Raw genomic sequence first — 27912 nt, 5'->3', positions numbered from 1 at the left:
GGAGGGGGAGAGTGTTATTGTTTTCAATTCTCAGAAACAGAAAGGTAAAAAAACAAACAAAAACAAACAAACAAAAAAAACACTTATGTGATGCTGTGGAGATGCTGGGTGCTTCGTGCTCCCGTAATGCTTTAAATGATCCCACCTGGCCAAGGGCTTTTCTCGTTCGCTCCTCTCCCCAGGGAAAGGCGCTCCGTTTTCTCCTCCATCGTGAAATAAAGCCTGCCCTACAGCCCCACCGAGACGGGATGCAGGTAGGGTTTTGGTGAGCGGTGGCTGCGAGCGAGGAGGATTTAATTTCGGGGCTGGGGACGGGTCAGCCCTTCTCTTGGAGCGCTGGGACCCGCAGCACTGAGGAACGCCGACGGTCGCTTCCCCCGGGCGGTGGATGGGGGAGTGCAGACCGAGCCGGGACTCTGTGGGTCTCAGAGGCCCTAGAAAATGCTGAAATTTCGTTTAGGAGATAAAATGAGCCTTGGGGGAAAGATAGAGGGACTGAAAGTTTGTTGGGTTTTGAGCAGAAAAGTGTTTTATTTGTCTTAATTGTTGGTGCTTCCTCTTATTTTTCAAAGAAAGGAAAACAGTGAAGGACGGAGTAGAGATAAGCAGCAACATGGCAGCCCATGCAGAAGACTATGTAAGGAGCTTTTTAAGTACATCTTTAGCTTTATTTTGTGAACATCTACCTGTGTGTACTTAAAGGTGCTTTCTTATATGAATGCAGCAGTGCTCAGAGCTGTCAGTTATTTAATGGAAGTAAATATAGATGAAGTCTTCAATTCTCCAACTTTACTAAAAAACAAACAAACAAAAAGCATTGTGAGTGTTTTCTCATAATCAGTCCTCCAGTGCTTCAAATGTCTGCCTGTGTTAAATCTCCACTGTGTTTGTTTCCCTTATCTCCACAGCTCGAATCACTGCTCATTGATGCCTTTAAGGGGAAGGGGTACCAGAAGATAAGTGACCTGCTGCAAGAGAGAGAAACAGACACGCTGCAAAAGTACAGCAACTCTCTCCTTAGCCAGCTCGACAAAGCACTGAGAAGGGTGAGTACCACAGCCCGTGTACCAGAGCTGATTTTACCCACCCTGTAATACTGCCTCTGTTACCCACGGACTGGGATGACAGAGCACGGCTCCACGTCTTTCCACAGGAGCTGGACAAGAACGACTTCCACAACGTGTCCCTTCTGCTGAAGTGTATCCAGCTCTACTTCAAGAGTGATCTCCAGCAGGGGACGAGCTTGTTCATTGAGCAAGGACTTGTAGAAAAGATGAGTATAACACCCTGAGCAAGTTACTAATGTGACCTAGAGTCGCTTATAGCAGGGGAAAGGATTTGTAGTGAGAGCTAGAATATGGCTTATATGGTGCTGCCAAAAGTATTTTTTTTCCAAATATGTTTCATGAGCTGAGCGAAGAAAATCTTCTACCTTTCCTTCCTGACATTGTTTTCAATGCAAAAATTAATATTATGGTGGTACCTGTCACCTGACTTAAAAGGACTGTGATTTTTTTTTTAAGCTGACAGTGAAGGGAGAGGATGAATTGATGAAACTCATTTATGAAATAGTAGAAATATAATAAATAGTAGAAACATAATATTTAATATTATACAATATTATAATAGAATAAATTTGTGAAATAAAAGAAATATTCTAATTAAATTTCAAGTGCTGGAGCAAAATACTATGTTAGTAATGGAACTGATGAACAATTTTGTGCTTTTATAACTTCAAATGCTGGATATGCTCTCTAAGCAGGTCTGCTTTTAAACTTAGTGCAGGATCTGCATTTAATTTGTAATTGTATTTTCTCTAATCAGCATAGTGCTGCTTTCAGCTGGCATCAGTTGTAGCAGAAGAAAGGCACCTGTGTTTGAGATTAGTGATGCCAGGCTCTGATAGGCTCTGTTAGCAGGGTTGTGCCCAGGAGTCCTCAGCCCAACTCACTGTACCAATGCTTTGCAGGGAAGCTTTTTAAGGATATGGTAGCTCAAAATTTATTTCCAGGTAGAACGTTAACCAATTCTTGCTTGTCTGAGCTCTGTACCTCCAGAGATGCATAGATTTGTAGCTACTCCTAGGTGTGTGATGCTGATCAGTATTTTGGCTAGCATATATTTGTAACATGCAAAAGCTTGGAAAATCTCTTAGGTGTTATTTTAATTCCAGAACATTTGGAGCAGGTAATTTTGTAGCAGCTGTGACGCTGCAGAGCAGAATGACAAGGGTGTCTCAGGCACCAAGGGCAGTTGCTTTGTGACCACAAAGGAGGAGAGTATGGGGAGGAAAAGTGGTACAAGTGCTGCTGAGTGCTGTGAGAGTGGCAGTGTGTGCAGGTGGCGAACAAAACTCAGCTCCTTTGCAGCACGTGGCTTTTAACACAGTTCAGAGCTGTGAAATGCTGGAGTTGAGAGCAGTTCTGTGTGTGTAACTTTTGCTGCAGATACATGTAGTGTAAGGTTTACTAGCTTGTCTTGAATGGCTTTCACTGATTCTCTTAATTTTTACATGGTAGCTTGGTTTGAAAGAGCGAGAACGTTTGTGATCCTCATTGACCCAACTGAAAATAGTTTTTTGATGGTGCTTCTAGAAGACTTCTTTGACTCTGCATTGGTATGTGCATGTACTAAAGGGAGTAGAAGGGCTGTCTTTATTGTATAAGATACCCATCATTCACAAATAGTTTTCTATCAAGTGTGAATGCTTTTGCTGAGGTGGTTCTGGCTGTTTGTTCCTGTGCTATTTAAAACAAATGATTTACCCATGAAGACTGATCTGTCATTTAGTTCTTGTTTACAGTATTCATAACTTTAAACTTACTGTAGCACTTGTATTCCAATAAGGAAAATGCTCCAGATCTTACTGTCTGCACACACACTCTTGGGTATGTGTGTGAACTACGTGTGTGTGTGTGTGTGTGTGTGTGTGTGTGTGTGTGTGCAGGCATCAGCCTAGCTGGAGATGGTAAAATATATTGAAGCAAAATCAGACCTTCTTGTTCCTTCTTGAAATTATACAAAAAGGCTCCATAGGTAAATTATTTGTCAATTTGATGCCTTTGTCTTTCTGGCCCATTTTTTTCTGTATGTTTTCACTGTGGAGGATGAGGTGATGGTTCTGTGTTTCTTTTTGTTATCTGTTTTGTTTTTTTTTTTTTCTTAGCATTTTTTTTTCCAAGTGACTCCAACACTCTTCAAGTGTTGCCTGCAGCAATACTTGTAGTTGAAGTGTGTAAACATAACTAGTGTTGTAATGCAAGGGTGCCCATATGTGCACCAGAACATGCTGTGATGTGGGTTTTTGCAAGAATCAGAGGGTGCTGCTGAATGCCCTGGGGGAGTGGGTGCCCTGCTCCTTCGTTGCTCTCTATGATGCTGAGTGACCATATGTGGCAGCTGTCCTAGCTGGCAGTGCTTTAATGGATGTGGGTGCAGCAATGTTTTAGGCCATTTCAGCCCCTGAGAGGTGTGATGGCAGGGACATAAGCACTGAGGCACTTTGGCTACTGCTGTTCTTGAGTTGCTGTATGTTAATGAAAACTTCCCTTACTTCTTCCATTAGGTGATTTGCAAGTGCAGTAATGAAGGTTGGTATTTGTTATTTTTCCATTCCTATGTCTTCTGAATCAGCCTCAGGAGCACATTTCTTAATGTTATTTGAAATCTATTCTCTCTACTCTCTTCCTCCTCTTCCTCCTCCCTGTAACATACTTTAAAATCTCCTCCTCGTGTCCTTCCACTTCATGTTTATTAACATATATACCAGAGCACAAAACACTTTTTTTTTAGAATTTTTCTTATACTAACCATACTAGCTGTGGTACCTTGTTTAAACGGCCATCATCAAGTATTTTGCTCAGCAAGTGGTCCTGCTGAAAGGATGCTAACCCACATGCCATCCCTTTGCAGACCAGTGTGGTAACAGCACCCCATAAGCTCTGCTTAAAGTTGAATCTGTGACTGGGGCAGTTTAATTTCTTCAAAAAAACACTGCAAACTGATGTTGTTTCACTTATCTTTTATGCAGATGTTATGCTCGTTGCTAACTGTAGCCTTGCAAACTCTTTTTGTAGGGAAGAAGCAGTTGGTGAACTTGTTTCTGCCTGAGCTAGGGCGTCTGGTGACAGAGGCAAGCATTTGCTGTGCCCTGCGGCAGGAGGTAAGGCCCATGTGTTGAGAAGAGAACCCAGGTGAATGTGTGTGACTGAATAAAAAGGTGAGAAACATCTAACTGGCTTCTTTCTGTCCCTGCTCCATCCTCTGTTGGGGGAGAAAGGCATTGAGGACTCTCAACTCTATACTTGACAGTGTCCCACGTGAGGGCAGAAAGAAACTCCCGCTGTCGGAGGAGGTGTGTTTCCTTACGTAAGTGTTTCTCCAGCCATTGCTGTTGCAGGGAAGGTGGCATTCAGTTGGGCTGCAGTACACTCTGGCTGCATGGGTGCAGATGAAGTTACTGAGCTTACTATTCTGTTTCATGCATGATCTTTTTCATAAAGTTTATACTTCTATTTAGTCTCATTTCAGTGTTTCAGATCTTGTTGTGTTCTGTTCTTTCAGGAAGGATCTTGCAAAAACAATGCTGGAGGCTGGTGGTAAGAAGAACTTAGTGGTTATTCTTAGAAGCAAGGGTTCTCTGCCTTCATCTGCTTATTTACTGCAGCTGGATTATGATTTAAATTATTTCCTTGTAGGTGGTTGGTTTTAGGGGAGGAAGATCTGATGGTATTTTAAGAAGTCTATAAAAAATGACTAGATGCAACAATTGTGGTTTTTCTAACTAGTGTTAGTGATTCTTATTAACTAATAGGAAAATCTAATATGAAATATGTAGAAATGTAATGCTGAAGGTAATTACGAAGTGTACTTGCGGTTATTCTTAAACAAAACAAAAAAACCCCCAAAAACAACACAGCCAAAACTTAACCACAGATCTCTATGTGAACAAACTGCAGTTAAAGGAGTTTTATTACCTCTCAAGTCAAATCTTCATTTAGTTTTCCCCTAGTCACAACACTTCTGGGGCAGTGACTGAGTCACATTGCATGTGCCATGATAAAAGTGTGGTGGCAACAAGGGTTTACTCTCATTCTCTCCCTGGAAAGCAAGAACATCTCCCAGTGCAGCTGTGTGTGCAATGTGCAATAGCTACTGGCATCCTTGCTACCTGAGCAGGGAGGGTGCCCACGTTTACAAGGGTTACTGCCCTTGGCTGCCTGACACTACCACTTGCCTGGGTAAACCCAAATAGAGCTGAGAAATCAATTTATAGAGTGTTAGTGTAAAAGTAGCAGTACTGATCCTCTGTGTTGCTGGGGGGGAATATATTTATCCTGTGCTTATGTTTGCCATGTAGATTACGACCTTCAGGTTGCCCTTTCAGAAGCACTCTGTAGGTTAACGATAAAAAAATGGAGAGATGACCTTGTTAACCACTGGTTTGAAGATAAGTATCTTGCTGAAGCTTTCAAAGAGATCAAGGATAAAGAATTTGAGACGGTGAGGGTTCTTATTTTGAAAACAGCATATTTGACAAGACTGTATAGGGGCTGGTTTTGTTTGAGTTCAGTCAGGATGTCCTTGGAAGATATTCCCAAAGAACTGATTTTATAAATATGAAATTACTTAGTTATTTGTGGAAGGTATTTCTTTCTAGCCTGACAAACATAAAAGAGAAGATCTCTTCTTTCTGAAGTGCTTACTTGTATGGTTTATGTTCAGAGGCTAACTGGTTATACTTAATTATATACTTACTTATATTACTTACTTATATAACTGGTTATATTGGGTTGAACCCTTAGTAGCAACCTGAGTTTCTTTTTGCAAGTGGCCTCTGTTGCCACACACCAACGAGTTAAAGCTTTTAACTGGAATAGAGGCTATAGATCTCCAATAACGTATCACTTTTTCCAAAGGAAACACAGCCTGATTATTATTATTATTTTTATTTTTTAATAAAATGTTATTTGTCTTGAAGGACTGCAGGAAATTTCTTAACCAGTTAAATGAAAGGCTTGGGGATAAAAGAAGGTAAGCTGTGAATCAGGAAACTAAACTGCAATGCATTTGAAAACTGTTGGGGAAAAGTTGTTAACTTTGTGTTATGTTCCACAAAAATGACTTGCATCACAGGCATGAATAATTAAGTTGTTCTTAAGGAAAGGATTTTATTCATTCTAATAGTGGTTCTTTTGAAAGCTGAAATTCATGAGGTATCACTTTCTTTTTCCCCTAAGCTTCTCTAAACTTCTTGAAAGTTATCAAATTTTTTTTTGAACAGTAAAATTAGTAGCCAATCTTAACGACTTCAGCTTTCAGCAAGTTATGTTTTGACTGATGTTGAATGTATCATACGAAGTCTGCTTTTCTTCCAGAGTCTATTCATTTCCTTGCCTGTCTGCTTTTGCTGACGTGAGCCAGGTAAGAGATAGTAATGCTGGGTTGCATTAGCTACAGTGCTACTGCAGTTCTTTGTGCAGAGTATGTTTCTTCATCTGATTTATTTATTTTTTTTTTTCATTAAAGAACTCAATTTTCCAGAGTACGACATGTAACTTTCCATTCTAGTTCAAAAGTTTGCTTGTTTGTCAACCAACTCCTAACTTACTGCTGCTGAATTTGCTTTTGTGTCAGCCAAATGACAGAGGCAGCACTTCTTTTCATGGTGATGACTGAAAAGAGATCTAAAGTGCATCAGAAGGACTCTGATTCCTCTGGCAGGGCTCTTTCCAGACTGCCAGAAAACAAGATCAACTTGATGCCCATGTAGGAGAGGTCATAGTTGCGGTTATAAATTCTCCAGATTGCTTTCTAAGTCTTCAAGTAAATGTACATATTTGTGGCACTGTTCCTGACAGTTGTACCAAAACAAAACAAAGTCACTAAAGTGCTTTGTTGAAAGCTGGTACTGCTGCTTTGACTTATCTTGTGCTCAGAGATCCAGAAGGCTTCAGAGTCTTTACTTGATGCCAAACGCAGGCATTTGCATGAGGTATTTCCTTTCACTTAGCTGATGTACAGCCCTGTTCTGACTTGTTGGGTATGACTAGATGAATGGTAGGCTTGCAACTCACAGCTTGATTCCAAGTTAATTTTCTGGGAGGTATACATACGTGTATATGTAGGGCAACTTTTTTTTTCAATTTCATTTTGTTAAAGAAAACTGAGAATGATATATCAGAGGAAGTGACAACACTACTGCCGTGTTTTCCCAGGTGAAGAAGCCATCAGATGAGAAGCTGGACAAGTTCTGGATTGACTTCAACACTGGCAGTCACAGTGTGACTTTTTACATAGACAGTACTGAGGTAATCATAAAGCCCTGGCAACCCTGAGTTAGCCTAATGCAGCAGGTGGATGTTCTATTGCTGATGTGTTGGTTTTGGTTCTCTAGGGTGTTCTTTGGGACTCTGTAAGGCTACAGAAAGAAGCAGTCAGCTGCTACAGTCTGAAGGGTAAGACTTGGCCACTTGCCATACCTTCTGTTTGTCCACAAGTCTGCAAGGCAAAGAGAGCCAATGTAAAATATGGGAATTCTTTGGTGATGGTGATGCCTTCCCTTCTCTATGCTGAGTAATTTGATCACTTTGCACCAGCACTCCCTATACCGATTTGTGTCTTGTGCTTATGTTGAAGATTGGGTTTTCAGTGGCCTTTCACAGTGGTTGACTGACTGGTGTGCATGAACAATTTCACTGCTACATCAGGCTCTACAGAAATTAATTTTCTGAATGATGCCTGGGGAACAGCTACATTGCCATTAAAAGCAGAACCAAAACAGTGACTGAATGCTTGTCACCAGTGCTTCTCTGAGCCTCACCAGGCTACTGTGTGTGTAGGTGACTCTTCCATGTTGTATCCTGCAGTGGCAGTAGAAAAGGAAGAAAGGTTTGCCTGTGTTGTTCATGTACTATGCTTTCCACTTGGCATGAATTGCAAGACCCTGCTTGCATTAAGGATCTGTAAGTTGCTGAGATAGTGAAGGAAGCAGGTTGTTCCTTGCACCCAATCAGGATGTATTGAGGGAGCTCATATGTAGCTATAAGAATAATGGATGCATAACCACCTGGACCCAATGAGAAAGAAGTGGATGGAAATGCCATGGGCAAGGTGTGAAAGACACTGCTTAAAAATTAAAAAAAAAAAAAGTATTTAGGATGATAGACTGAATGTTTTGGTCTAAAAGAGATCTGACTTTTGCTTTCCCTACAGAGGATGGTGGAGAAAAGATAGTCAAAATTTACATGAAGATACCTGCTACTCTTAACAAAACAGAAGCAACAAAAATCAAGTTACATTTCAGTGCTGAGTATGAAATATTTAGTATACTTAGAAAAGTCCTTGGAGATGAAAAAATGATGGTAAGCTCTTAGCATTAGGATTCTTTTTCTTTACGAAACTGTGTTTTATTGATATATGATTGGTGAAAATGTCAAGTGGCTTTTTTCCTACCTATTTATGTAATATTCTTCCCCTTGAGACTTTGTGGCACTGAATATGGCTATTCTTAACTTTGGCCTGAAATAAATAGGAAAAAAACTTCTAGGGATTCTAATTTATGCTTTAGAAGTTGGAAAGGTTAAACTGCCTTATTAATCAGTTGATTGATATGATTACTTCTGCTGAGTTTTTTGAAGAGATAAAGCCTGTTGCATTTAATTGCCTTACTTGAACTGAACAGTCAACAAGTTCTCACATTTACTTTGTCACAAGTTGAACAAACTGACACAGAAGTTGGTGAAAAGAGGAACTACAGGACATAGACTGACTTTGTAGATACTGCTTTTAATCTAAACAGTAGAGGGTTTTTTTGAAGCTCACTTTTATTATAAGATAATGGAAGAACATAGGAGGATGTTTTTCTTTTGATTATTTACCAGTTTGATACTTCTAATACATTCAATTCATCTGCAGACCATGAGATCTACAGAAAATCTTTGTCAGAATAAATAGTCATAGTATAGTGGCAGGGATGAGACATTTCCAAACGGTCAGCTTGGCTAGCATCCAATAATTTGCTGCTGGTGATTAACAGATGTTAATTATGCTATGAAGTAGCTAACTGAATTAGATAAAGGATTCTACTTTAATGTCGTTTCACGTGCAATTCCTTCATGCTAACAGGCAAACATGGGTGAAGAGGAGTCCATCCACAATGAGAAGCAAACCAGGCAGAGTGAAGAAGGTGATCCCTTTTGTCACTATTTTATTTTACGGAATTTAAGTTGTTCAGTTTCAAAATGAGTATTTTTACTCAGAGTCTACTGCTTGCAATTAGCCACATTTAGAAGGGAAAAAAAAAGGCAGGGAAACAGCTCATGGAGACTGGATCTGTGCACTGGCAGCTACAGCATGTTTCAGTTTTCTTCAGACGAATATCCAAAAGAGCTAGCTGTAAATATGGGACAGCAATTCCTTCAGTAGTCCTTCCCATTTCTCTCCATTTATAACCCAAAGTAAGCTCTAATGGATGTCCTCCAAATGCTGAAGGCACAGGTGAGGAAGCTCTTTCATCAATGTTCACCTTGAATAATGTACTTAGGTACAAGATGGGCCCTACTCAAAGCAATCAAGCAGTACAAAGGGTAGAATGTAGTTTGTCTGTAGATAAACAACCTTTGTAGTGCCTTTTGGAGAATCTGACAGTGAAATAGATGGTGGAAGTCTGGTGCTTCAGTTGGGTAGGAGAGGTTGTGCCATGTGTTGCAGAGCGAAGGGTTAAGGCAGTAATTGCAGTAATCTTCATATGTGATGAGGGATAGGCTCAAGATGCTGATTTATTGAGCATTTCCATTCTGCTCTTGGTAATTTAGGGTTTTTAGTGTTTTACTAAGTGTGATCTTGATGTTTGTCTAATAGTTGGTACCGCTACACTTCTGCATATGTGCTCAAGAACAGAGAGGTGTATGTATTTAAATGTCATGAAGATATTCTCATCCAGATTGTCATTCTGCAGTGACATCTCAGTCCAGTGATCTACAGAAGAAGAAAGATCCTGAAAACTTTGAAAACATGGAATCCATAGCAGAAAACTTGATCTCACAACACAACGAGCAGTTAGTGGGCACTGTAGCAGTGAGTGTTTGGTGTATGGCGAAGCAGTCCTGTCTCCTTTTTCTTCTCCAGTTTTTAACAAGTGTAGTTAAATCCTTCTTTCCAAGAAACCTGGTTTGTACTCAGAACTAACCTATTTTTAAACTCCACCTTTCCCATATCAGTGGGAAGTCAGCCTAAATACTTGTCCCCAGATCTGAAATATTGGCCAAATGCTTTAAAAACAAAACAACAGAAAAAAAACAAAAACACCAACCCACAACTTCCCTGCCTTTCAGGATGATGGTGGAATGATCTGTGTGGTGCTTATAGTATCACTCAAATATAACTCAAAGACTTATTGTATGTGACTAGCGATGATCACGTAGCTATTACTGCCACAGGCTGGCACTGAAATTCTGATCTTGTAAAACAAACAAACAAAAAAAACCTGAGAAAACCCCATTTTTTATTAGTCATAAATGTGCTCTGTTGCTGGTTTCATGCCTCCAAGCAGAAAACGTCTAACTCTGATGTCGCCATGAGTGCAGTGAACCAGCAATCTGGCCTGGACGAAGCTGACCAAGGCTCAGGTCAGGCATGGCTCTCTTCAGTTCCTTAAGCGTGACCCAGTTAAGTGTCACCTGGGTGACATGGTGAAGGTTCTGCTTTTGTGGACTTTCCAGAGAAAGCAGGCAAACAAAAACATTTACTAGTAGCTCCAGAGAGTGAAGTTTCCTTGTCTCCTTCAGCAAACAAGTCCAAAACTCAATCTCCAAGGATGGATATGAAGTCTAGGTAAGTATCTTTTGGAAGCTGGAAGGTGCTGGCTTTTTTTTTTCCCTCCCCTTATCTTGGGCTTAAGTGCATGTGATTATGAGGTTTGTTTCATCAGTTATGAAATGAAAAAAATAAACTGCTTTACTACCCTGGTTAGCAAGGTGATGCTACCTCTCATGCCTAATGTAACTAAAATGCAGTATAAGTGTACACCTGTATTACAGATAGCTTAGATTCTGTTGCATGCTCAGTTCATCAGCTGTTTGTAGTAAGGACCATGGTTTTTTGTGGAAGATGATGTGAAATTGTGTCCGCCTTGGTGTTACTGATCCCGTTTTTCAGAGCTGTGAAGGACAGTGTTATAGTTAACAAGTTGCTCTTCTATAGAAGAGCTTTCCTCCCAATCACATGCTAATGCACTGCTTCAAGGCTTATTGGTACAAGTTCCTTTCCTCTTAATACTTCATGAATGGGCTATCTGGGCTTTAAAACGCTATTCCTCAGAACTGTGTTTGCTCATGTATCATCCACAGTGAGAAGCCATCAGAAGAGAAACTTACGGAAGCGTCAATGCCCAAGGTACATTTTCCTTGATACTCACCTGAGTGAAGACTGAGGCAAAAGATGAGGTGTTCTGGTGGTCTTTCTTCCAGGTTTATGAAATATATATATTTAAACTGAAAGTTCAGAGGTTTTTTGTCATACTTAACCCTGCACAATGAGTTCAAAGCTTCTAAACTATTTCTTCTATACCCTCAATGCCCTGTCCCCCTGATTCCAGCATCAGAACTCCCATCCTTCCTGGTAGGAATGAACTATATAGCTACAGCTAGACTGTTGTGATAGGAAGACTGTTGTTTCCTGATTTTCCTTACCCCTGTTTTTATCAGACTTTAGGTTGAATACATGACTTTGCATATGACAGCTTTTGATCCCATGACACTTTCCTTTTTACAAGGTTGGTACCTTGGAAAAGAGAACCAGAACAAAAGGTTTGGTCAAGCAGAAGACTGGAGGCAGGTATGGTGCAAGCACATGGGGGGGGGTCTGGTATCCCAGGTGGTTTTATCTCATAGCTGCAATAATGGAACATGGCTGTCATAACAGGGTCTCAGTTGTTTTGTATCTCATGTCCTGGAGCTCTGAGATGGCTTTTTCTCCCTGCTGTGGTTTTGGTTGTGTTTGGCTTTGTGTGTCCTGGTCTAATTGTGATTCTTAGCTTATAAGACATGCTTGGATGATTTTTTTTTTTTGATTGATTGTAGATAGAAATGGAAAACTTAAGCACAGAATGTCAACATCACTGCATAGTCTGTGTTTTTAAAATTAAGTACCTTGGTGCTCCACTTTAGAAAACAGGAATAACAGTATCAGGCTGGAATGGAGATGTGATTTAAGTGCAATCATTCTGCTCCCTCTAGTGCTTCATCTGAAAATGAGCATTTCTTTCTAGTAAGAAGTCTTACTGAGAAGGGTATGATTTTTTTTTTTTAACTTTTCGTCCTTTTACTTGTGAGAAAAGGAGAGTATGCCATGTGTTGAGAGCTAGTTGTAGGACTTTTTAAAGTAGCTGTTATTTGGTGAAAGAAAGGAAAAATACCCTTCATTTTAAGTAATTAAGGGCACAAAAACTAAATAAGAAAAGTGATTAGGGAATAAATGTTTAAATTAAAACTCCCAAAGGAGAATTAAATGTTGGGGGTGAAACTCGATGATCATTGTGGTCCTTTTCAACCCAGGCCATTCTATGACTTGAAAATGTGTGGGTTTTTTTTTTAATTTTTCTTTAATGCTTTTGAACTTATCTTTCGTTCATGACTTTCTCCTGCCATGTGCTAAGGAATGAATTTATATGTATTTATGAACTTATTTATATTAGAGACTGTGAGAACACTATTTAAGTATATGACACTTAATTATGAACTTTGTTAAATAGTAAACACTCATAGTTTATTTCCCCCTCCCTCACTACTTCTCAGTGCCTTTGGGTGACTGCTCATGGCAGCCTGCCACGCTGTGTTCTCTTGCAGGAAGGACTGCTATGACTTTGAGGTCTCAGACTCTGCAAGTCATGAGAAGGTAAAACTGAGGCAGCTTTTAGGGTCTGTTCTGAGCTTGTGGTTCAGCAACTACCAGAGAGTAGGGACTTATAGTGGGGGAATACATTTGATCACAGATGTGCAGCAAGGTGGGTGTGCTCACATAGCAAAGCAAGCAGATTGTATTTCTCTTTAGTGTTATACTTAAGGAATGGTTTTCAGGAGTGGGGAGAATTTCTGCTACAAACTGGATACCATCCAGTCCTCTCTGCTACCACTGGGTGTCAGCACACAATCTTGCTATGTGGTACACTGCCTGATGTCCTGACAGCTCCATCCAAACTCCCATCTGGGTAGAAGTGCTCTAATTTTGGAGATTATTTTACAGAATAAATAAACTTTAAGACAAGCATGCGTGTGTTTGTTTTTTTCTTATTAGGTTGCTGAAGCCAAAGAGAAGGTTTTCATGAAGAAAAACTATTCACAAAATCAGAGGTACAGGAGCGCCATCCATGAAATGCTTGTTTGTTGTAAGAGCAGTTCATTGCCTTAGTTAAACTGCTGAGAGTTAAGATTAAGAAGGCTATGGTATGTTTCCAAAACAGTAGTTCCTTACTTAGCTCTCATAGCATCTGCAAATGTTGGATGTCACTAGTAGCAGCATTTAAAGAGAATCTGAAAATGTAAATTACTAAAGAGAAAACTTACTCTTGCCTTCTTTGGTTACAATAGCACTTGAGCTCTCAAACTGATTTACCCTTAGAAAATATTGAAGCCTTCTGCCTTTCATTTAGGTGCTAAATTTTGGATATTCACAAATTGTTACTTCTAGAAACCAGACAAAGAAGGGAAAACTGACAATAGAAATGTTGAGTTCTAATGATGAATTTATCTTACTATTAATCTGTGTGTTTCTGTAATTGATGAAGTACTGTTTATTTAATTTGTTAATAGTGCAATTGATAAATGAGCTAGTAGTGGCTGTACATGAATAGCTTGCTGGTATCATAGCATGCCCTGCTGTTGCTGTTTAGCTGTGAGGGGAAGCAGGAAGATGCTCTAAGCCCTGTACTAGCAAAAGGCAAGTGTCTGGCCCTAGTGTTTTTATGCAGCTTGAAATGCTTCAGGTATTGCATTGTGGGGAAGAAGAAATGAAGTAATTTCCTTTAGAGGAAAAGAATGGCTGGTGAGCTTTCTGGGGAGGGGCAGAAGGAAGCTGGCTGAACAGGACTCCTAATGGTGTCTTTCATCTTAGTTACAGGAAGCATCTCTTCTCTGAAAGCAATAATGAAAAAACAAGCAACAGTGAGAGTGAGAAAAGCTGGATCCTCAACTCGCAGAAAGAGCTACTGCCAAAATCTCTCAGCTACACCCGAAAAAGGCGCAGAGTGAGAAGAAAATTAAAAGGTAGGCTTGGTTCACATCATGCATGGTGAGCAGGTAATACTACAGGTGAGGAAGTGTGAAGGAGGATTCCTTTTCTTTCTGGTGTTTTTAGCCGTGGTGCAAACCAATGGAGATGGCTCCCAGTTGTATTGCTGGTAACCAGGTAAAACTTTCTCCCCACAGTACTTCCAGTGTCATCTCCAAGCAGCAGCAATGAAAACCAGATGGAAGAGGTGAGGAGATGTCATGCATAGATTTAGAAACAGTATCAGTGCAAGATGTGAGCAAGTGAGTGGGAGCCAATATGTTGGAATCATCTTCTCAAGCGTTCCAGTGAACAAATGCCAGTTAGATATTGCTGATGCTGTTGGGCTGCTAGAGGCTGAGGATACGAGTTCTTTGCTTCCAGCTATAGCTTCTGAAAAGCTAGCCATGAGTTCTATTGACAGGCAGCAAATGGACCAGACATACATAAAGCAGAATAAAACACAGTTGAGCAATGCCAGGCTGTTCTAGTGCCCAGCAGTTAGGTACTGTGTCTCAAATGTTTTGGAAGTGTTTGGAAGTGTTCCTACACAGCAAATATGGGAAAAGTCTCTAGAACTTGAAGCTGCACTGAAAGTTTTAATCTTTCCCTGGAAATCTTTTCTATTTTCTCTTGACTGAAAATGCTTTGATTCTGCTGCTGAAAAACTTGATCTACTATACAGCTCTACTGGCTAAATGCAGAACTTTAGCGTGCAAATAAATTCAGGGCACAGCATTGAAGAGAGCTATCAGTTTGTGTTACATACACTTTGAGGTTTCTGCTCTTATAAATGTTCACAATCAATCCACTCCAAAAAGACTATTTGTACTGTTTAAAGAAAATACGTACTAAGACTTGGTTTTGTTTTAGCAGGGAGCAGCAAGACAAAAAGATGAAAAGAAAGCGTCAAGGAAAAAACACACATCTACCTCTAAGGGTGTTGATTTACCTACAGAGGATCTTGCTGGTATTTCTCTTTACAATGATGTCTAGTGTAGTATCAAAGTACTTTGTTTTGCTTCTTTTCTTCACATTTTCCTCAAATGTTCCGCCTCGTAATACTTCCTGTAGTGACTGCAAGGCCTTGCTATTGTTGGTAGATGGAGTCCCTTGAGCAAAGAGAGCAGCAGTTGGGGCTGTTGATCTGGTTTCTGGGGAAAGGATATGCTGTGTTTGTGCTACCTTACTCTATCCAGACTGCTCTGCTACCTGTACTTAAGTGCCCAAGTATTGTTTCTTGGAAGAAAAAAAGCAGATAGCTTCCCTCAAGCATTATATTTTAAAACTTTAGGGAAAAAAAAAATAGTGTGGATATCAATACAAAGGAATTGGCATTTTCTTCCGTGTTGGAAAGCAAGTACTGAACACAGACTGTGGCTTGTATTTCAAGCTGAGCTTTCTTCTCTATTCTGCAGTGCTGATTAACTTTTAAAAAAAAATATATATTACTTTAATGGTAGTTCATGTATGCTGTAAAACAAATGATGCTCATGGTAAAGATGCATGGTAAAGATACAGCATTTATGAGCTTCGCCCATGAAGTATGGTTGGTGTTGTTCACACATCATGGTGAATCTGGTTGCATACAGAAGTGGCTGAATCCTTTGGCTACCTTCTCACACAGGTGACGTGCCATCAGAGGAGCCCAAAGGCACATGGCAGCCATTGGATGTGTCTATGGAGGAGCACTCTGGTGTGGAGGAGGAGGTGACACAGGTTCTGTATGCGGTGCTTGTTCTCCCAACCTGCCCTCAGCCTGCTTCTGATCTGCAGGCCATCCATGTATTGTGTTATTTTGCTTCATCTGCAGCCCCTGGCAGCTTGCTTGTCTCCTGGGTGCTACCTTATTTTCTTTACCATCTCTCCTTTAGAAGTTTCGCAATGTGTCTGGTGAAGAGACAAGAGAAGAAGAAAGCTTTAAGCGGAAGGACTCGGGTATGTTGGTCTCAATACTATGGGTGAACTGGTTAAAAGGCAGAAAGGGATGTTAAAGGAGTTGTCAATTTCTTTCAAAAGCCAATAAGCACTGAGGTTTTTTGATATTTAAGGGATGCCTTTTTTGCACAGGAAATAGTTTCAATTTCTATGTTTTCAGTATTGTGGTAGGCTATGGCAAGATGCTTTTTATATAAATTCCTAAATTCATTAGTGTATGGGAACAACTGAATCATGGCCTGAACCACTGATTGATCACCTGGGGAAGGGACTGAGTCAGCCCTGGGAGCACAGGGTGAAGGCAATTCACCCGTGTGACCAGAAGGGGTAGAGCCTGGCTCCACCTCTCTTAGACCCCATTTAAGGGCTGACTGCTACTTGGAGATGTTGGAGATTCCTCTCTTGTGGAGTTTTTCTCCGCGAGCCTAGATCTTCAGAGACAGGTGAGCATTCCTTTCCTGTTTGTCCTTTTGCCATTCTACTCCCATATTGCCTTTCCACCATGCTAATCTTTCCAACTGTAACAATCACTAACTCTTGAAGGTCTTTTCCAACCTAAATGACCCTTTAACTTTTAAATCCTTACTTTGATTGCAGGGGAACTAGTAGTATAGCTAGTCAGAGCTTGGAGACTTACCAACTAGTAACCTGAGAGTAAATATATGAAATAAGCAACAGAATAAACCCAAATCTAATGATTTGGAGGTGCAGCGCAACTGTAATTTAAAAACAGGTGATGCATTTCAGAAAGCTGTTGACTTTCTTTCCACTTAATAATATAGACGTATGTGGTGATTATGAAGCGCTTGGTAAATGGTGACATGCACCAATGCTTACTAAAGTTGTAGCTTTCTTAGGTAACAGGGGCATGTAAGGACTTGAAGTGAAACTGAACTTGCACAGACTCAAAACTGCTGCACGATGTCTTTGTTTTTGGAAGCAACCAAGCTTCATGGAAGTCAAGCAGCAACAGGCTGTCTTCATCCTATTACTGTTGATGCAACTCTGAGAACAACGGTTTTAAAGTTACGGTTGGGAATATGACCCGAGTCACTGAAGTGCAGACTTGGGACAAAAAGCACTCTCTCTCATGGGGCGGCTGTGTTCATATGTCAATATGTCTGCTATCTGTGTAGCACTTGCAGATTATATCTGCACTGTGTCAACGCCTCTAGTTTGGGGGAACATAACCTTTGAATCACTGATCATTGCTTACTGCACAGTGTTATGGTGGGAGAAAAGCTGATGCTATATAAAGGTAGAAGTAGGGTTCTGTTCAGAAATGTCAGGTGTGGTCTGTGATTGCACCCGATCACATACTCCATGAAGCCTAAACCTACCCTGTGCTGCTGCAGCATGCTCCTCATGACCTCACTGTCCCCTCATCCTGGGCTCCACCACCTTCCTAATCTTTGCCCTGTGGAGGCTCAACCACAGGCACCTCACTGAGCTCAGAGAAATGCAGAAAAAAAAGTCACCCCTTTCACAGAATGTGCAAGTTTGACTTAAATACAGGTTGCCTCTTGCTGTGTTCCCAAGGGTGTTTTTAAGCTAAAATCAATTGCACAGCAAGGTTTTGAAGATCTGGAAGAAGCAGCTGTTATGGATGTTCAGTCTTTCTCTCTTTGTATTTATTATTTATGTATTTTTAATTTTTAAAGTAGCAGATGGAATTGCTTAGAAACAATTGAGCATAGCCAGTTTGTGAGCTTGGGATGGAGAAGAGTTTTTCTTGGCCAGAATAGTGAGACAAGAAATAATCTCTGAGATAGAAATACAGTAGTTTTCTAGTTAGCTGCATAGTACAGTCTGGTTGACAGCTTTTGTAAGGGGAGAAGACTTGCTGGTAGAGTCTTGTGTTCTGTACTGGGAAAGCGTGATGTCACACACTAAAATGAAGTTGCCTGCTTTTCTGCAGTATTGGTAATTCCAGTAGTGCTTTTTGCTTGTGTATCTGGTAGGCACGGCTATGTGCCTCCTGGTAAAGAACAGGAGAACTGAAACCTCTCCTCTTCTCCTAGATGCATTAAGTGGCACTGTTGTGAAGAAGCCCAGGTTTTTCAGTTCGGAAACAAAGCACTTGTCCTCTGAGTCACCCTTTAAACCAAAGAAGCTTTTGAACTCAGTTGAGAAGAAAGAGGAGATCAAAAGAGGTAAAGCCAAATTGGCACCTACGGTGAAGTATTGAAATGCTTTCAGCTTTTTTTATTGGTAGACATCAGAGTCATGTGAAAGCTTCAGGGGGGAGACAGATGTGGAGGAAGGATATCCTCTCCAAGTCAGTGTAGGAGAAGGCCTGTCTTATGGTTTGCTTGTTGGATGCCACATATTTGGAAATGTGAGTAAGGAAATCTGGGGTTCCTAACCACCATCTAGTCAGGTAGTAGTGTTTTCTAATCTTTCTGAATAGTGATTGTCAAGAGTTATTAAAAATAGTTTCTTTTATAGAAAACATACCAATAATGGACAAACAAACTGCAGTTATTGGATAACTGACCTCTGTCATCTTGCATCGTTATCTGTAAATATGCTGCTCTGCGATAATGAAGTTGTTGTTTACATCTCCCTGCAGTATCGCATGGGTTTGTTTCCCATTAAGGCCCCTCAGTGTGGTACTGACCAGGCATCATGCTTTCTTGTAGATCAGGAAACGGTTGATGTGAGTACTGCCTTTCTTTCCAAGATACAGCATGAAGATATTGGTGATGCAGGAGTGATTGCTGTATTTGAAAGTTTTACCAACCAGCTAAAGCAACTGTTCTGGGTAACTTGCACTTTCTTAACATGTATGCCTTGGGTGGTGTTTCGGCTGTGGTGTCTGTTATCCTGAAGCTCTTTCAGTAGCCCCTGCACTCTCAGAAGTGCTACAGGAAGGGTAAGGAGTAAATAAAGGAAATTTTAATCGGGTTCTTCCTTTTTCTCATTTCTGTGCTGGAAAATAAATGTTTTTTTTTTTTTAAAGGCACTTTGAATGCTCTTGTTTGAGGAAAAGAATCAAAGTTCCAGAAAAACTCAAAATAGTTGCAGTGTGCCTAACTCAGGGACATAAATAGTTGCCCTCATGGGCGAATATCAGAAATACAAAAGCTTTGTTTTAGAGCACAGAGCTCTTAAGCTCAGCGCAAAAACTCCATAGGTTTCTCATAATGAAAAATAAAAAGCAGTGCAGACTGTATCTAGACACTGAAACACTGGTAGATCCACAAGGGCGTATTTGTATCTCTCAGATCAGTGGTTTGCAGAGGTGGTGGTTTCTCAGTGAATAATGTATGCTGCATGTTGTTGGTTCACTCACAGTATGGACATACTTGAGATGCAGCGTGGGGGACCTACTTTTACTGTCAACTTTAATGAGCTTTAATGAGTAATGATGGCATAAACCCAAGTCTAGTATGAGAGGATGCTATCAGAAAATCTTGTTATAAAGCTTTAAACAAACCAGGCTCTCATCCTATCAGGTTTATACGGGATTGACACTTTGTACCAGGCAGCAATTATGGAGTTTTGGTACTTTTAAAAATTATGTCAGTGTGTGTTCATGGAAATGTTTTGCAAACTTGGTTTTTAGGTTTGGGGTTGTACCACATGCCTGCTCCTAATGGTGTGTCTGTGGTCAGTCCAGGTACAAAGAGATGGAGATGTCTGCACAGAACACGCTGAAGACTTCTGAGAAGAATGTTTCTGCTCTGCTGAAAGAGATTCATGAGTGCAGGTGAAGTGTCTGCTGAATGGAAGTATCTTCAGCTCCATGCAAACTCTGATTTATTACAAAGAAATGCTTCTTTTTAAGAGGACCTGACCTCTATGGTTTTTAAGGCCAAGTGGGTTGTGTGCCTTTTCTGTAAAGAGAGTTTCAGAAGCATGGCTTCGTTGCTCTTCTCTTGTAGAGGTACAGGAGTTGGTTGATTTCAGTGCAAAGAATGCTTGAACTAGAAATTACTGACGCTATTGACTTCTTTTTGTCATCACTGTTCATAGATCTGTATAACAAGGATTTTGGACTTAGTAGCTTCTCTTGTGATGTTTCAAGAGAGTGAATAAAGGAGGCAGGCTGATTCATTTGAAGAAGTGGGGAAGAAGTACTAAGGGGGGTTATTTTTTCATGCTTTGTTATACAGCCATTTCTGTAGATTGTCTCTGTGCTTAAAAAAAAAAAAAAAGGCTAGCTAAAGGACTTTGAGGCAGTTGCCCAATGGGGTTTGTCTGCTTTCTGCATTGACAGATTTCTCAGATGGGACATGCATTCATAACTGGGTACAACACTTATGAATTTGCTATAAGCAAAATAAAGACATGACTGAAGTTACATGTAAGCCTATCAAACCTCTGTATCTGCTATGCTTTGTGGGAGTGAGGTTAAGTATAGTATAAAATAAGATCCTTTGTTTAATGATTTCCCTGGGAGCTCTGCTGTATGCTCTGTGCTGAGCCCCAGGACCAGCATGTAGCTAACCAAGCCTCTGAATTGGTGTGGTACAGCTATCTGTGTGCTCTGAGAGCAAACCTTCTCTGCTAGTTTCAGCAAGGACATTAGTGTCTGACTATAGGTGGATTCTGTGCTGAAGGCGGAGCATGGAGTGTCTACAGCTTTGCTCTCCTACACCCTGAAGTGTTGAACCTGTCTCTGTTTTCTATCACTAGACTGAACAAGCTGGAAGCCTTCAAGAAGATTGTTGTGGAGGAGCTTGCCAGCCTTGAGAAAGATACTCAGATCTTGAGGAACATGGAGAAGGATGCAGTGGTGTGTAGTATTCCTCTTGTGCCAGCTCCTAGAGTGTCCCTTCCAAATTAATGGGGTTTTCTTTGGGCACTTCTTAGGACTTCTGGAACGCACAGTTGCACAAACTGAATTCTTTCTGCAACCAGCAGAAGCAAAGGTATGCACTTACCAGGTGGACAACTCACAGGTCCTCTGGTGATTGAAGTTAGCCTGAAGGTGGTGTGGCACCTCCACTTGGTGCTCACTGACAGAGTCTTTGCAGCCCATGAGGACTTTAAACTGGTGCTAGGACTCAGTGAGGGATTCTGCATGGGAAGTTGTGCATGATGGGCATGCACTTGGAAAGGTTGAGGTCTGGGATGCACATCATCTCTATACAGGGATCAAAGGAGGTGATACTTCTGTGTTTAAAAAAAATTTGAAAAAAAAAAAATGCTGGTGATACCAGTGCTGGGCACAAAGCTGCAAAAAGGATAATCTTAAATTTTGTTTTTTATTGTTAAATATCACTGTTTTATCTGTAAGCAATAGGTGCCTAACAAACCAACTCATCTCAGCTAACTTTCCCCACAGAATTCAGTCTGTTGATTCAGCCCTGGGTGAGACAGCTGAGAGTTTTGCCAGTACAATTGTCAACACCTCAGTAAGTGCCATTTCTGTTTAAAGCTGAGTGTTAAATTGTGCTGAGAAGGTTCCTATTGGTTTTGTTATGATTGTTTTAATTGGGGAGATGGGAGGGAAAGCGAAGTGGCCAAAAATCACTTGCTTAAGGGAGAAGGACAAAGACCATCATGTGGTGATACTTCTCCTTGGTACATACCTGAGGGATTCCTTTGTCCACGGGTTGTTTTGGTGTTCCTAGGGATCCTTGTAGCTAGTTAGGGAGAATTTTCCTTTATGAGCACTGAACAATCAGAACATGGGGGTACAGAATTGCCCCTAGTTAAGGGACTGGAAGAGCAGCAAGCACATGAGGAATTAATGAAGAGGTTACAATTGCATCACGGGAGCTGCTCATCCTGCAGCACCTTATTCCAGGCTAGGTATAGGTATTAGGGAACTAAAAGTTGAATTTAAGTACTCTTAGCTCTCTGCAACTTTCTTATCTTGCACAACATAAAAATGTGTATAAACTTCTTGGAATGTTTTTCTTACCTTTTTTTCTCCCCTACAGCACAATGTCTCAATGAAGAGTGCAGTAGAGAATGGTGTGTTTGTTGTTCCTTCTGACTAGCAGCCCTCTGATTCACTGGAGTGTTTGAAAATGCAGATAAGATGGTCTTGTGAAGGAGATGTTAATCTATTTTTAAATGGAAAGAAAAATGAGAAGAGAGAAAATAACATTGGTAATGAGTTTTTTGTTGTTTTGTTTAAGAATAGTATATGCTGGTTGAATTGTTCCATTTTGACCTGTGTCCAAAACGTTGTTCCTGCAAAACTGTAAGATAGGCTCATTAAATACCAAAGAAATAGAAAATGAACTAAGTATAATGACTCAGCCAACAAACTGATGCACATTGGCCACTCAGCTCTGGACTGCAGAGAAGAAAGCATGAAGGGATCTACTGGATGTTGGCCATGTGCCTGGTGGCATTCTGCAGACTAAAGGGCAAGAAACCTGGAGCATTGCAGGCATAAAGGCAAGTGAAACTAGAGAAAGTATTTCTAAAACCAGTAATTATAGCTTGCTGTACTTTGTACTCTCCTGGAAGCTAATGTTAGAATTAGATAAGTAACACCAAAGGTCTCTTGAAAATGAACAGCAGATAAACTATGCTATTTAACATCATTCTCTCTTTCAACAAGTTGGTTTCCTAAATTGCGGTTGCTCTTCACAGCATTAAATGCAGCTTGTGACAAACTTCACTCGTGCTGCTGCATCTTAATGAATGTGTGGGAATGTGGAGTGGTTCCAAGCTCTGTTTCTACCTACTTGCCTTGTAAAACAGACCTCATATTGCCTTGTGAGTTAGAGTCAGGGGAATCCCCCCTGCACATGTTGTACCTGCATGGCAAAAGTCCAGCTCTGCCAGGGCTGTTTCATCACTGAAAGCCTTCAGGTAGCTGAGCCTGCTCCCTCTCAGAAAGGCTGCAGTATCATACCTGAATTGAGAACAGTGAAAATCTATAGCTGCTATTGCTGAAACACTTCCTGAAAGTGTAGTGCTTTTTCCTTTTGCTGAAGTATTCCTGGGCTGGTGTGAGATAAGGCTGCATTTCCATTCATATCAAGAGGTGGCTGGTTCTTTCTTTCCAAGTTGATTTAAAAGCAAAGACTTATTCACTCCTGCCCTTCCTACAGATCCAGTACCACTGGTCTGCCTTCTGCCATTTGTAATGTGTGAAAGACTGGAGCTGCTATTTTGTGACTGCTGGCTTGCCTGTATTTCTTTGAGGGCTGTCCCTGGTTTCCTGACTATGTTGCATCCTTCTGCTGCTCTGCAGGGTCTTTGCAGCAGTCACTGAAACTCTGCTTTTGTAACCTGTGACCTTGGGCAGTGTCAGGTCCTTTAGGACAGATGTTGTCATGGCTGGCTTAGGCTTGTTCACCTCCTTCAACACCATGTTTGTTGCCCAAAGAGAAGGTTTGACACGGGAATCATAGTGAGTCGTGAGGGCTCTCCTCACTTAGGGATCCTTTTTTTTTTTTCTTTCCCCCCCTCAAATAATGATAGCAATGGATGGCCATTTGTTTCTGAGATCATTTTTGGTGGTTTTACTTGCTCTCCAGGTTAGAGCAGCCAAGCACTTAAGTTTTGTGAGCACAAGGGAGTAGATGTTGCAAGTTCTGTTTTGCTACGTCTCCCCACTGTTGGTGGATGGTGATAGAATACCATTTTCACATCACTTATGACCCTAAAAATAGGCATGTTTCTCATGTAATTATCTGTAGGGCACATAGAGGAATAAAACTGCTGCATAATGTATTTCTTGTTGAATCCTTGTGTAATCTGTCAGTAAAAAGTTTGGGAGGTGTGTTGAGCAGTTCAGGTGGTTTGAATAAAGGAGAAAACATCCTCTTTCACTGAAGCACGTATGCAACAATAACTTTTATTGCTTTTAATTGTTTTACTGGACCCCAAAAGGCAGCTTTCCCTGACAGGGTAGGATGGGAGAGGGGATAGAGCTGCCATGTAGCTTAGATGACCCTTTCCCCTGCACTTCTTTTCTATCCTTTCATATAAAATGTGTTATCTATTGAGCAGCATAGCAAGTTAAGCCTGGCAAGCTGTGAACTGCCTGAGCTGGGAGGTGGTTTGGTCCTTCCCAGTGGTCTTCACATCTGTGCCAGCAATATGTACAAGTATAGACAACATCTGGGTCAGGAATGGCCTCCTGTGTTTGGACAGCCCATCTTGCACCATTTCCTGTGCTGTTGGGTCAGTTTGGTAGCTGAAGTCCCTTGAAGGTCTGAAGTCCACTTGGCTTCTGCAGGTAATGTGTTGCAAAACGGCCTTGTGCAAGTTACCCTAAAGTTTCCCACAAAAGAATTATTTGCTGACTCTTTTTTTTTTTTCTGTTGTTGTTTGTTTTGATTTCTTCTGAGCTGATCTTATCACTTACTGATGCTTTTCATCAGCTCAGTGGTGCTCTTGTAAGTATTACTGAGTAAGTTACTTCTTTTTTTTCTTCCTCCCTTTTGTTGGAAGTAAGCTCAATTTTCATCCTGTTCTTCTGAGCGAGGACAACAAAGATGGGTTTCACCCATGGGTGCTGGAGATGTGTGAAGGCATTGGTACCCAGAGAAAAAACTTGGAGAGATAAAGTGTGTGTGTGTGTAGGAAGCATGAAGCAACTGCTTCATGCTTCCTAAGTTCTTGATCAACTTAATAATAAACTCTATTAAAGGCCCTGGTGTATCTTTTGGAGAATGATGCTGGGCCAAGTTCTTGTTTGTCTGCATGCTTTACAGTAGTGAAATGGGCCATCCGAGGTCTGGAGGGCTTGTGCAGCCCATTGCAGGAAGCTGTATGGCACTGTGACAGGGTGTCTCCTATAACTAGAATACACAGACGCAGTGACCAGGAACTGTGTACCCATTCTTGCCCTGCCTGTGGTCAGCTTGCCCTGCCCTGTGGCTGTTTCCACAAAAGTGGTGCACGTGTTTGAGTAGTGAAAGCAAATGCAGCAATAGAACCCTTCCTTGTCACGTAGGCTGACTTTTATGTATTGTGAGCAAGAGTCAAGAAAATATTCCCAATAGCCAGTTGGTTAAGGAAAGCCCTGCAAAGCTGGGGCTGGGTGCCCAGCAGCAGCCTGATTTCTTTCCTGTCCTTCTGGGGTTCATGGAAGGACCTTCCAAAAGCTCATTTTCTACCTCTTCATTTCCTAGAGGGCTGCTAATATCCAAAACTGGCAAACCAAACTCAATAGCTTTCTCTCTTTTTGTTTTGCTTCTCACTCCTTCTGCACATACATGTGCCCTGTTGTGAGCCCAAAACTGCAGGGCCAGGGTTTGTGCATTACCCTCTGTGCTTTCAATGTGAAATATATAATATTTTTGAGATTGTTTTCAGTTGAGACTTGGTAGCAGAAAACTGAGAGAGGTGAAGTTAGAATCAATCTGAGAATCAGATGACCTGGCCAGAAAATATGAGCCTTGAACAAGCAAGTTATTCACATGCTGGCTTTGTTTGATAGATAAGTTTCTGCAGGTAGTGGGGCTGAGTGTGAAGATTTAAGAGGTCTCATCTACAATACCTTGCAAGATAAAAATTGTGTAAATTGTTTTGATAGCTAAATATAATGTTAGGTCAGAATAGATGCAGTGTGTGTGGCATTTCTGTGGGTGCCACATCTGAATTTGTAAGTTATCCAGAAGTCTTAGAGATGGATAAGCATAATCCCCCCAGTGTCATTTTGAGAACAGCCCTCCTTTCTTAGCAATTATGATTCCTTGCAGTGCATTACAGCTATGGAAAAGTTGTGTATTTGGGGATTTTGATGTATTTATGGGAAGGATGGGTCACCTAGTTTCATTGACTGGCTTGTTTTGGTGTAGAAGAGATTTCAGAACTTGTTGCCAACACTGTTTTTGTTACAGTTATTTTCCTGAATGTCTACTTACCAAACTGCAATGCAGATGATGAATGACTGGTGGAAAAATTGCTGCAGGACAGTTTGGTGCAATGTTTGATCTTTCACGGATCCTGTGTAGGTGATGCTGACACCTAACCAAGGGAATCATATCTGTGAGTCGTTAGGTCTGCTTGTTATATCTATCCAGTAGAACAGTAACACCATGTGGGAACTGCATCTAAACACAGCACAAGAAGAGTTTGTGTAGGAGCAGAGAAAAATCCTACTGAAGGACTACGGAGATGTCAAATGCACAGAGATTATCATTTTCCATGAGTGCAGTTTGAAGTACCCCATGGACATGTTGCCAGAAGCCCTGATAAGCTTGTGTGGGGGTAGGAGCAGTTTTCAGACCAGTTCTTCTTTGCCACCACCAGCACTTACATCACCTTGCTCTTTCTGAGTCTAATATCAGCTTTTTCCATCCATGATGACAGACCTTTCCTCTTTGTGGTCACATCTAGTACAGGGGCTGAAAGCAACATTCCAAACTGCTTCAGTAAAGTATTTTTGTGATAGTTTGGGTGCAAGCTAAATGTTTTTTCTAAACTTTTTTTATTTAAATAATTTAACTTTCTAAATTATTTTTTATGACAAGAAAGCTCTAAACTTTTTTTCTTTTGTGCGTGAGACAATGAGTGTTTTCTTTTACTGTCCCCTCTGAAATTCCATGGCTGAACTGGGCCAGACTCCCATCTTTTTTTGTTAATTTCAACGAACCACTGAAGCCCATGTGATGTTCTCCCATCCCCTGGGAAACATGTGTCAATTAAAAATGTCTCCTAGTTTCCAAGTCTGTGCACCAGTACCAGTCACTGGAAATTCACGTGCTTCTTCCTAGGCTGTGTTGATTGCTGCTTTATTTACTACTTTTTTTTTTCTCTCAGGTAGAACTCTCAAGTGAGCTATTTTAAAGCTTCTATGTAACAAAAGTATTAGGCACAAAAAAGTGTATTACCAGTAGGGAAGCCTGTACTGATTAACAGGGTTCCACAGAACGGTTAAACCAAACTCCTTCCTCTACATGTTGGTGTGTTTGGAATACATCAGCCATGACTTGCCAAATATGCCTCGTTATGCCTTCGTGCCATCATACGAAGCAAAATCTAGAGCTTTCATGCTGTTGGTGATTGACTGCTCTCAGGTTTGTCTGGATATGTCTGCAAGGTCTCTGTGCTCTTGATGGAATCAGCAGCTCTTTTTGGTCTAGTATTGTCTGCAAATTTGCACAAAACGCCTTCTAGTCCTACATCCAAGTCATGCACCTGAACCAAAAGCCAGAGGAATGAAGATGGGAGCCTGCACTGCATTTTGAGCCACTACTAAGAGGTAGGGCTGCTGTATGGAGGTAAGGATATTCAATTTGCAATAAATAAATAAATAAATAAAATAAAATAAAAAAATCAAAGAGGAAGGGTAAAAAATCCCTTGTTTGCACACTCTAGGAAACCTCTACCTATTGACATAAATTGTGTGTATGCATTCAATATGCAGAAATACCACCTGGCCCATCAATGAGGGCAGAGCACAGCCAACAGCTGTACAAGAACCACAGGGGAGCTTTACAGCAGTGTGAGTGGAGCTGGTGTGCGGTTACAGAGGATGTCTCCCTCTGAACTGAATGGGCTCCAAGCTTATGAAAAATAAGTAGTCTCAAATAACTATCTCATAGCAATTTTGTGCCTTAAATGGAAGAGAGACACTCTGATATTAAAACTCGTTTATTTACATTGTAACGTTTTACAGGAAAATCGGTTTAAGAAGTCACTGCTTCTTTTTCTTCATAGTTGCAGCATTTTGAAGATGTTAAGACAGATCTGCAGGATTTTAAACAAATCTTATTCCAGCCTTCCCGACTGGCATGGATCTGCAAGGTGAGACCATCTTGGTGGTGGTTGTGTTTTTTTTTT

The 27912-nt window shown here is 40.9% G+C and overlaps 1 protein-coding gene across 7 annotated transcripts in view; it reads left to right on the top strand.

Annotated features, from left to right (window-relative positions):
- Positions 1 to 24424, top strand: part of SYCP2L (synaptonemal complex protein 2 like) — a 26078-nt gene extending 1654 nt beyond the window's left edge. The window contains exons 2-36 of one of the 7 annotated variants that reach the window (XM_031552750.1): positions 183 to 254; positions 573 to 637; positions 909 to 1046; positions 1154 to 1273; positions 2513 to 2617; positions 3566 to 3590; positions 4077 to 4162; positions 4280 to 4368; positions 4564 to 4598; positions 5360 to 5502; positions 5981 to 6033; positions 6378 to 6423; positions 7218 to 7310; positions 7397 to 7457; positions 8215 to 8363; positions 9127 to 9187; positions 9959 to 10077; positions 10550 to 10628; positions 10722 to 10833; positions 11349 to 11394; positions 11774 to 11835; positions 12846 to 12894; positions 13294 to 13349; positions 14110 to 14261; positions 14424 to 14473; positions 15142 to 15235; positions 15893 to 15984; positions 16140 to 16203; positions 18225 to 18356; positions 18846 to 18967; positions 19821 to 19915; positions 20845 to 20944; positions 21022 to 21080; positions 21497 to 21566; positions 22098 to 24424. In XM_031552750.1, the coding sequence (XP_031408610.1) occupies positions 614 to 637; positions 909 to 1046; positions 1154 to 1273; positions 2513 to 2617; positions 3566 to 3590; positions 4077 to 4162; positions 4280 to 4368; positions 4564 to 4598; positions 5360 to 5502; positions 5981 to 6033; positions 6378 to 6423; positions 7218 to 7310; positions 7397 to 7457; positions 8215 to 8363; positions 9127 to 9187; positions 9959 to 10077; positions 10550 to 10628; positions 10722 to 10833; positions 11349 to 11394; positions 11774 to 11835; positions 12846 to 12894; positions 13294 to 13349; positions 14110 to 14261; positions 14424 to 14473; positions 15142 to 15235; positions 15893 to 15984; positions 16140 to 16203; positions 18225 to 18356; positions 18846 to 18967; positions 19821 to 19915; positions 20845 to 20944; positions 21022 to 21080; positions 21497 to 21566; positions 22098 to 22157 (2841 nt within the window). In that variant the 5' untranslated portion in view covers positions 183 to 254; positions 573 to 613 and the 3' untranslated portion in view covers positions 22158 to 24424. Of the gene's footprint in view, positions 1 to 84; positions 255 to 572; positions 638 to 908; positions 1047 to 1153; positions 1274 to 2512; positions 2618 to 3565; positions 3591 to 4076; positions 4163 to 4279; positions 4369 to 4563; positions 4599 to 5359; positions 5503 to 5980; positions 6034 to 6377; positions 6424 to 7217; positions 7311 to 7396; positions 7458 to 8214; positions 8364 to 9126; positions 9188 to 9958; positions 10078 to 10549; positions 10629 to 10721; positions 10834 to 11348; positions 11395 to 11773; positions 11836 to 12845; positions 12895 to 13293; positions 13350 to 14109; positions 14262 to 14423; positions 14474 to 15138; positions 15236 to 15892; positions 15985 to 16139; positions 16204 to 18224; positions 18357 to 18845; positions 18968 to 19820; positions 19916 to 20844; positions 20945 to 21021; positions 21081 to 21496; positions 21567 to 22097 lie in introns of those variants that run through there. The other 6 variants (XM_019613745.2, XM_031552752.1, XM_031552748.1 and 3 more) reach the window with 6 other exon arrangements.
- Positions 24425 to 27912: the final 3488 nt, after the last annotated feature.

Source organism: Meleagris gallopavo, chromosome 3, assembly GCF_000146605.3.
Source record: "Meleagris gallopavo isolate NT-WF06-2002-E0010 breed Aviagen turkey brand Nicholas breeding stock chromosome 3, Turkey_5.1, whole genome shotgun sequence".
Taxonomy (NCBI): domain Eukaryota; kingdom Metazoa; phylum Chordata; class Aves; order Galliformes; family Phasianidae; genus Meleagris; species Meleagris gallopavo.
The sequence above is the reverse complement of the archived record's forward strand: the minus strand, read 5'-3'. Positions and strand labels throughout refer to the sequence as shown.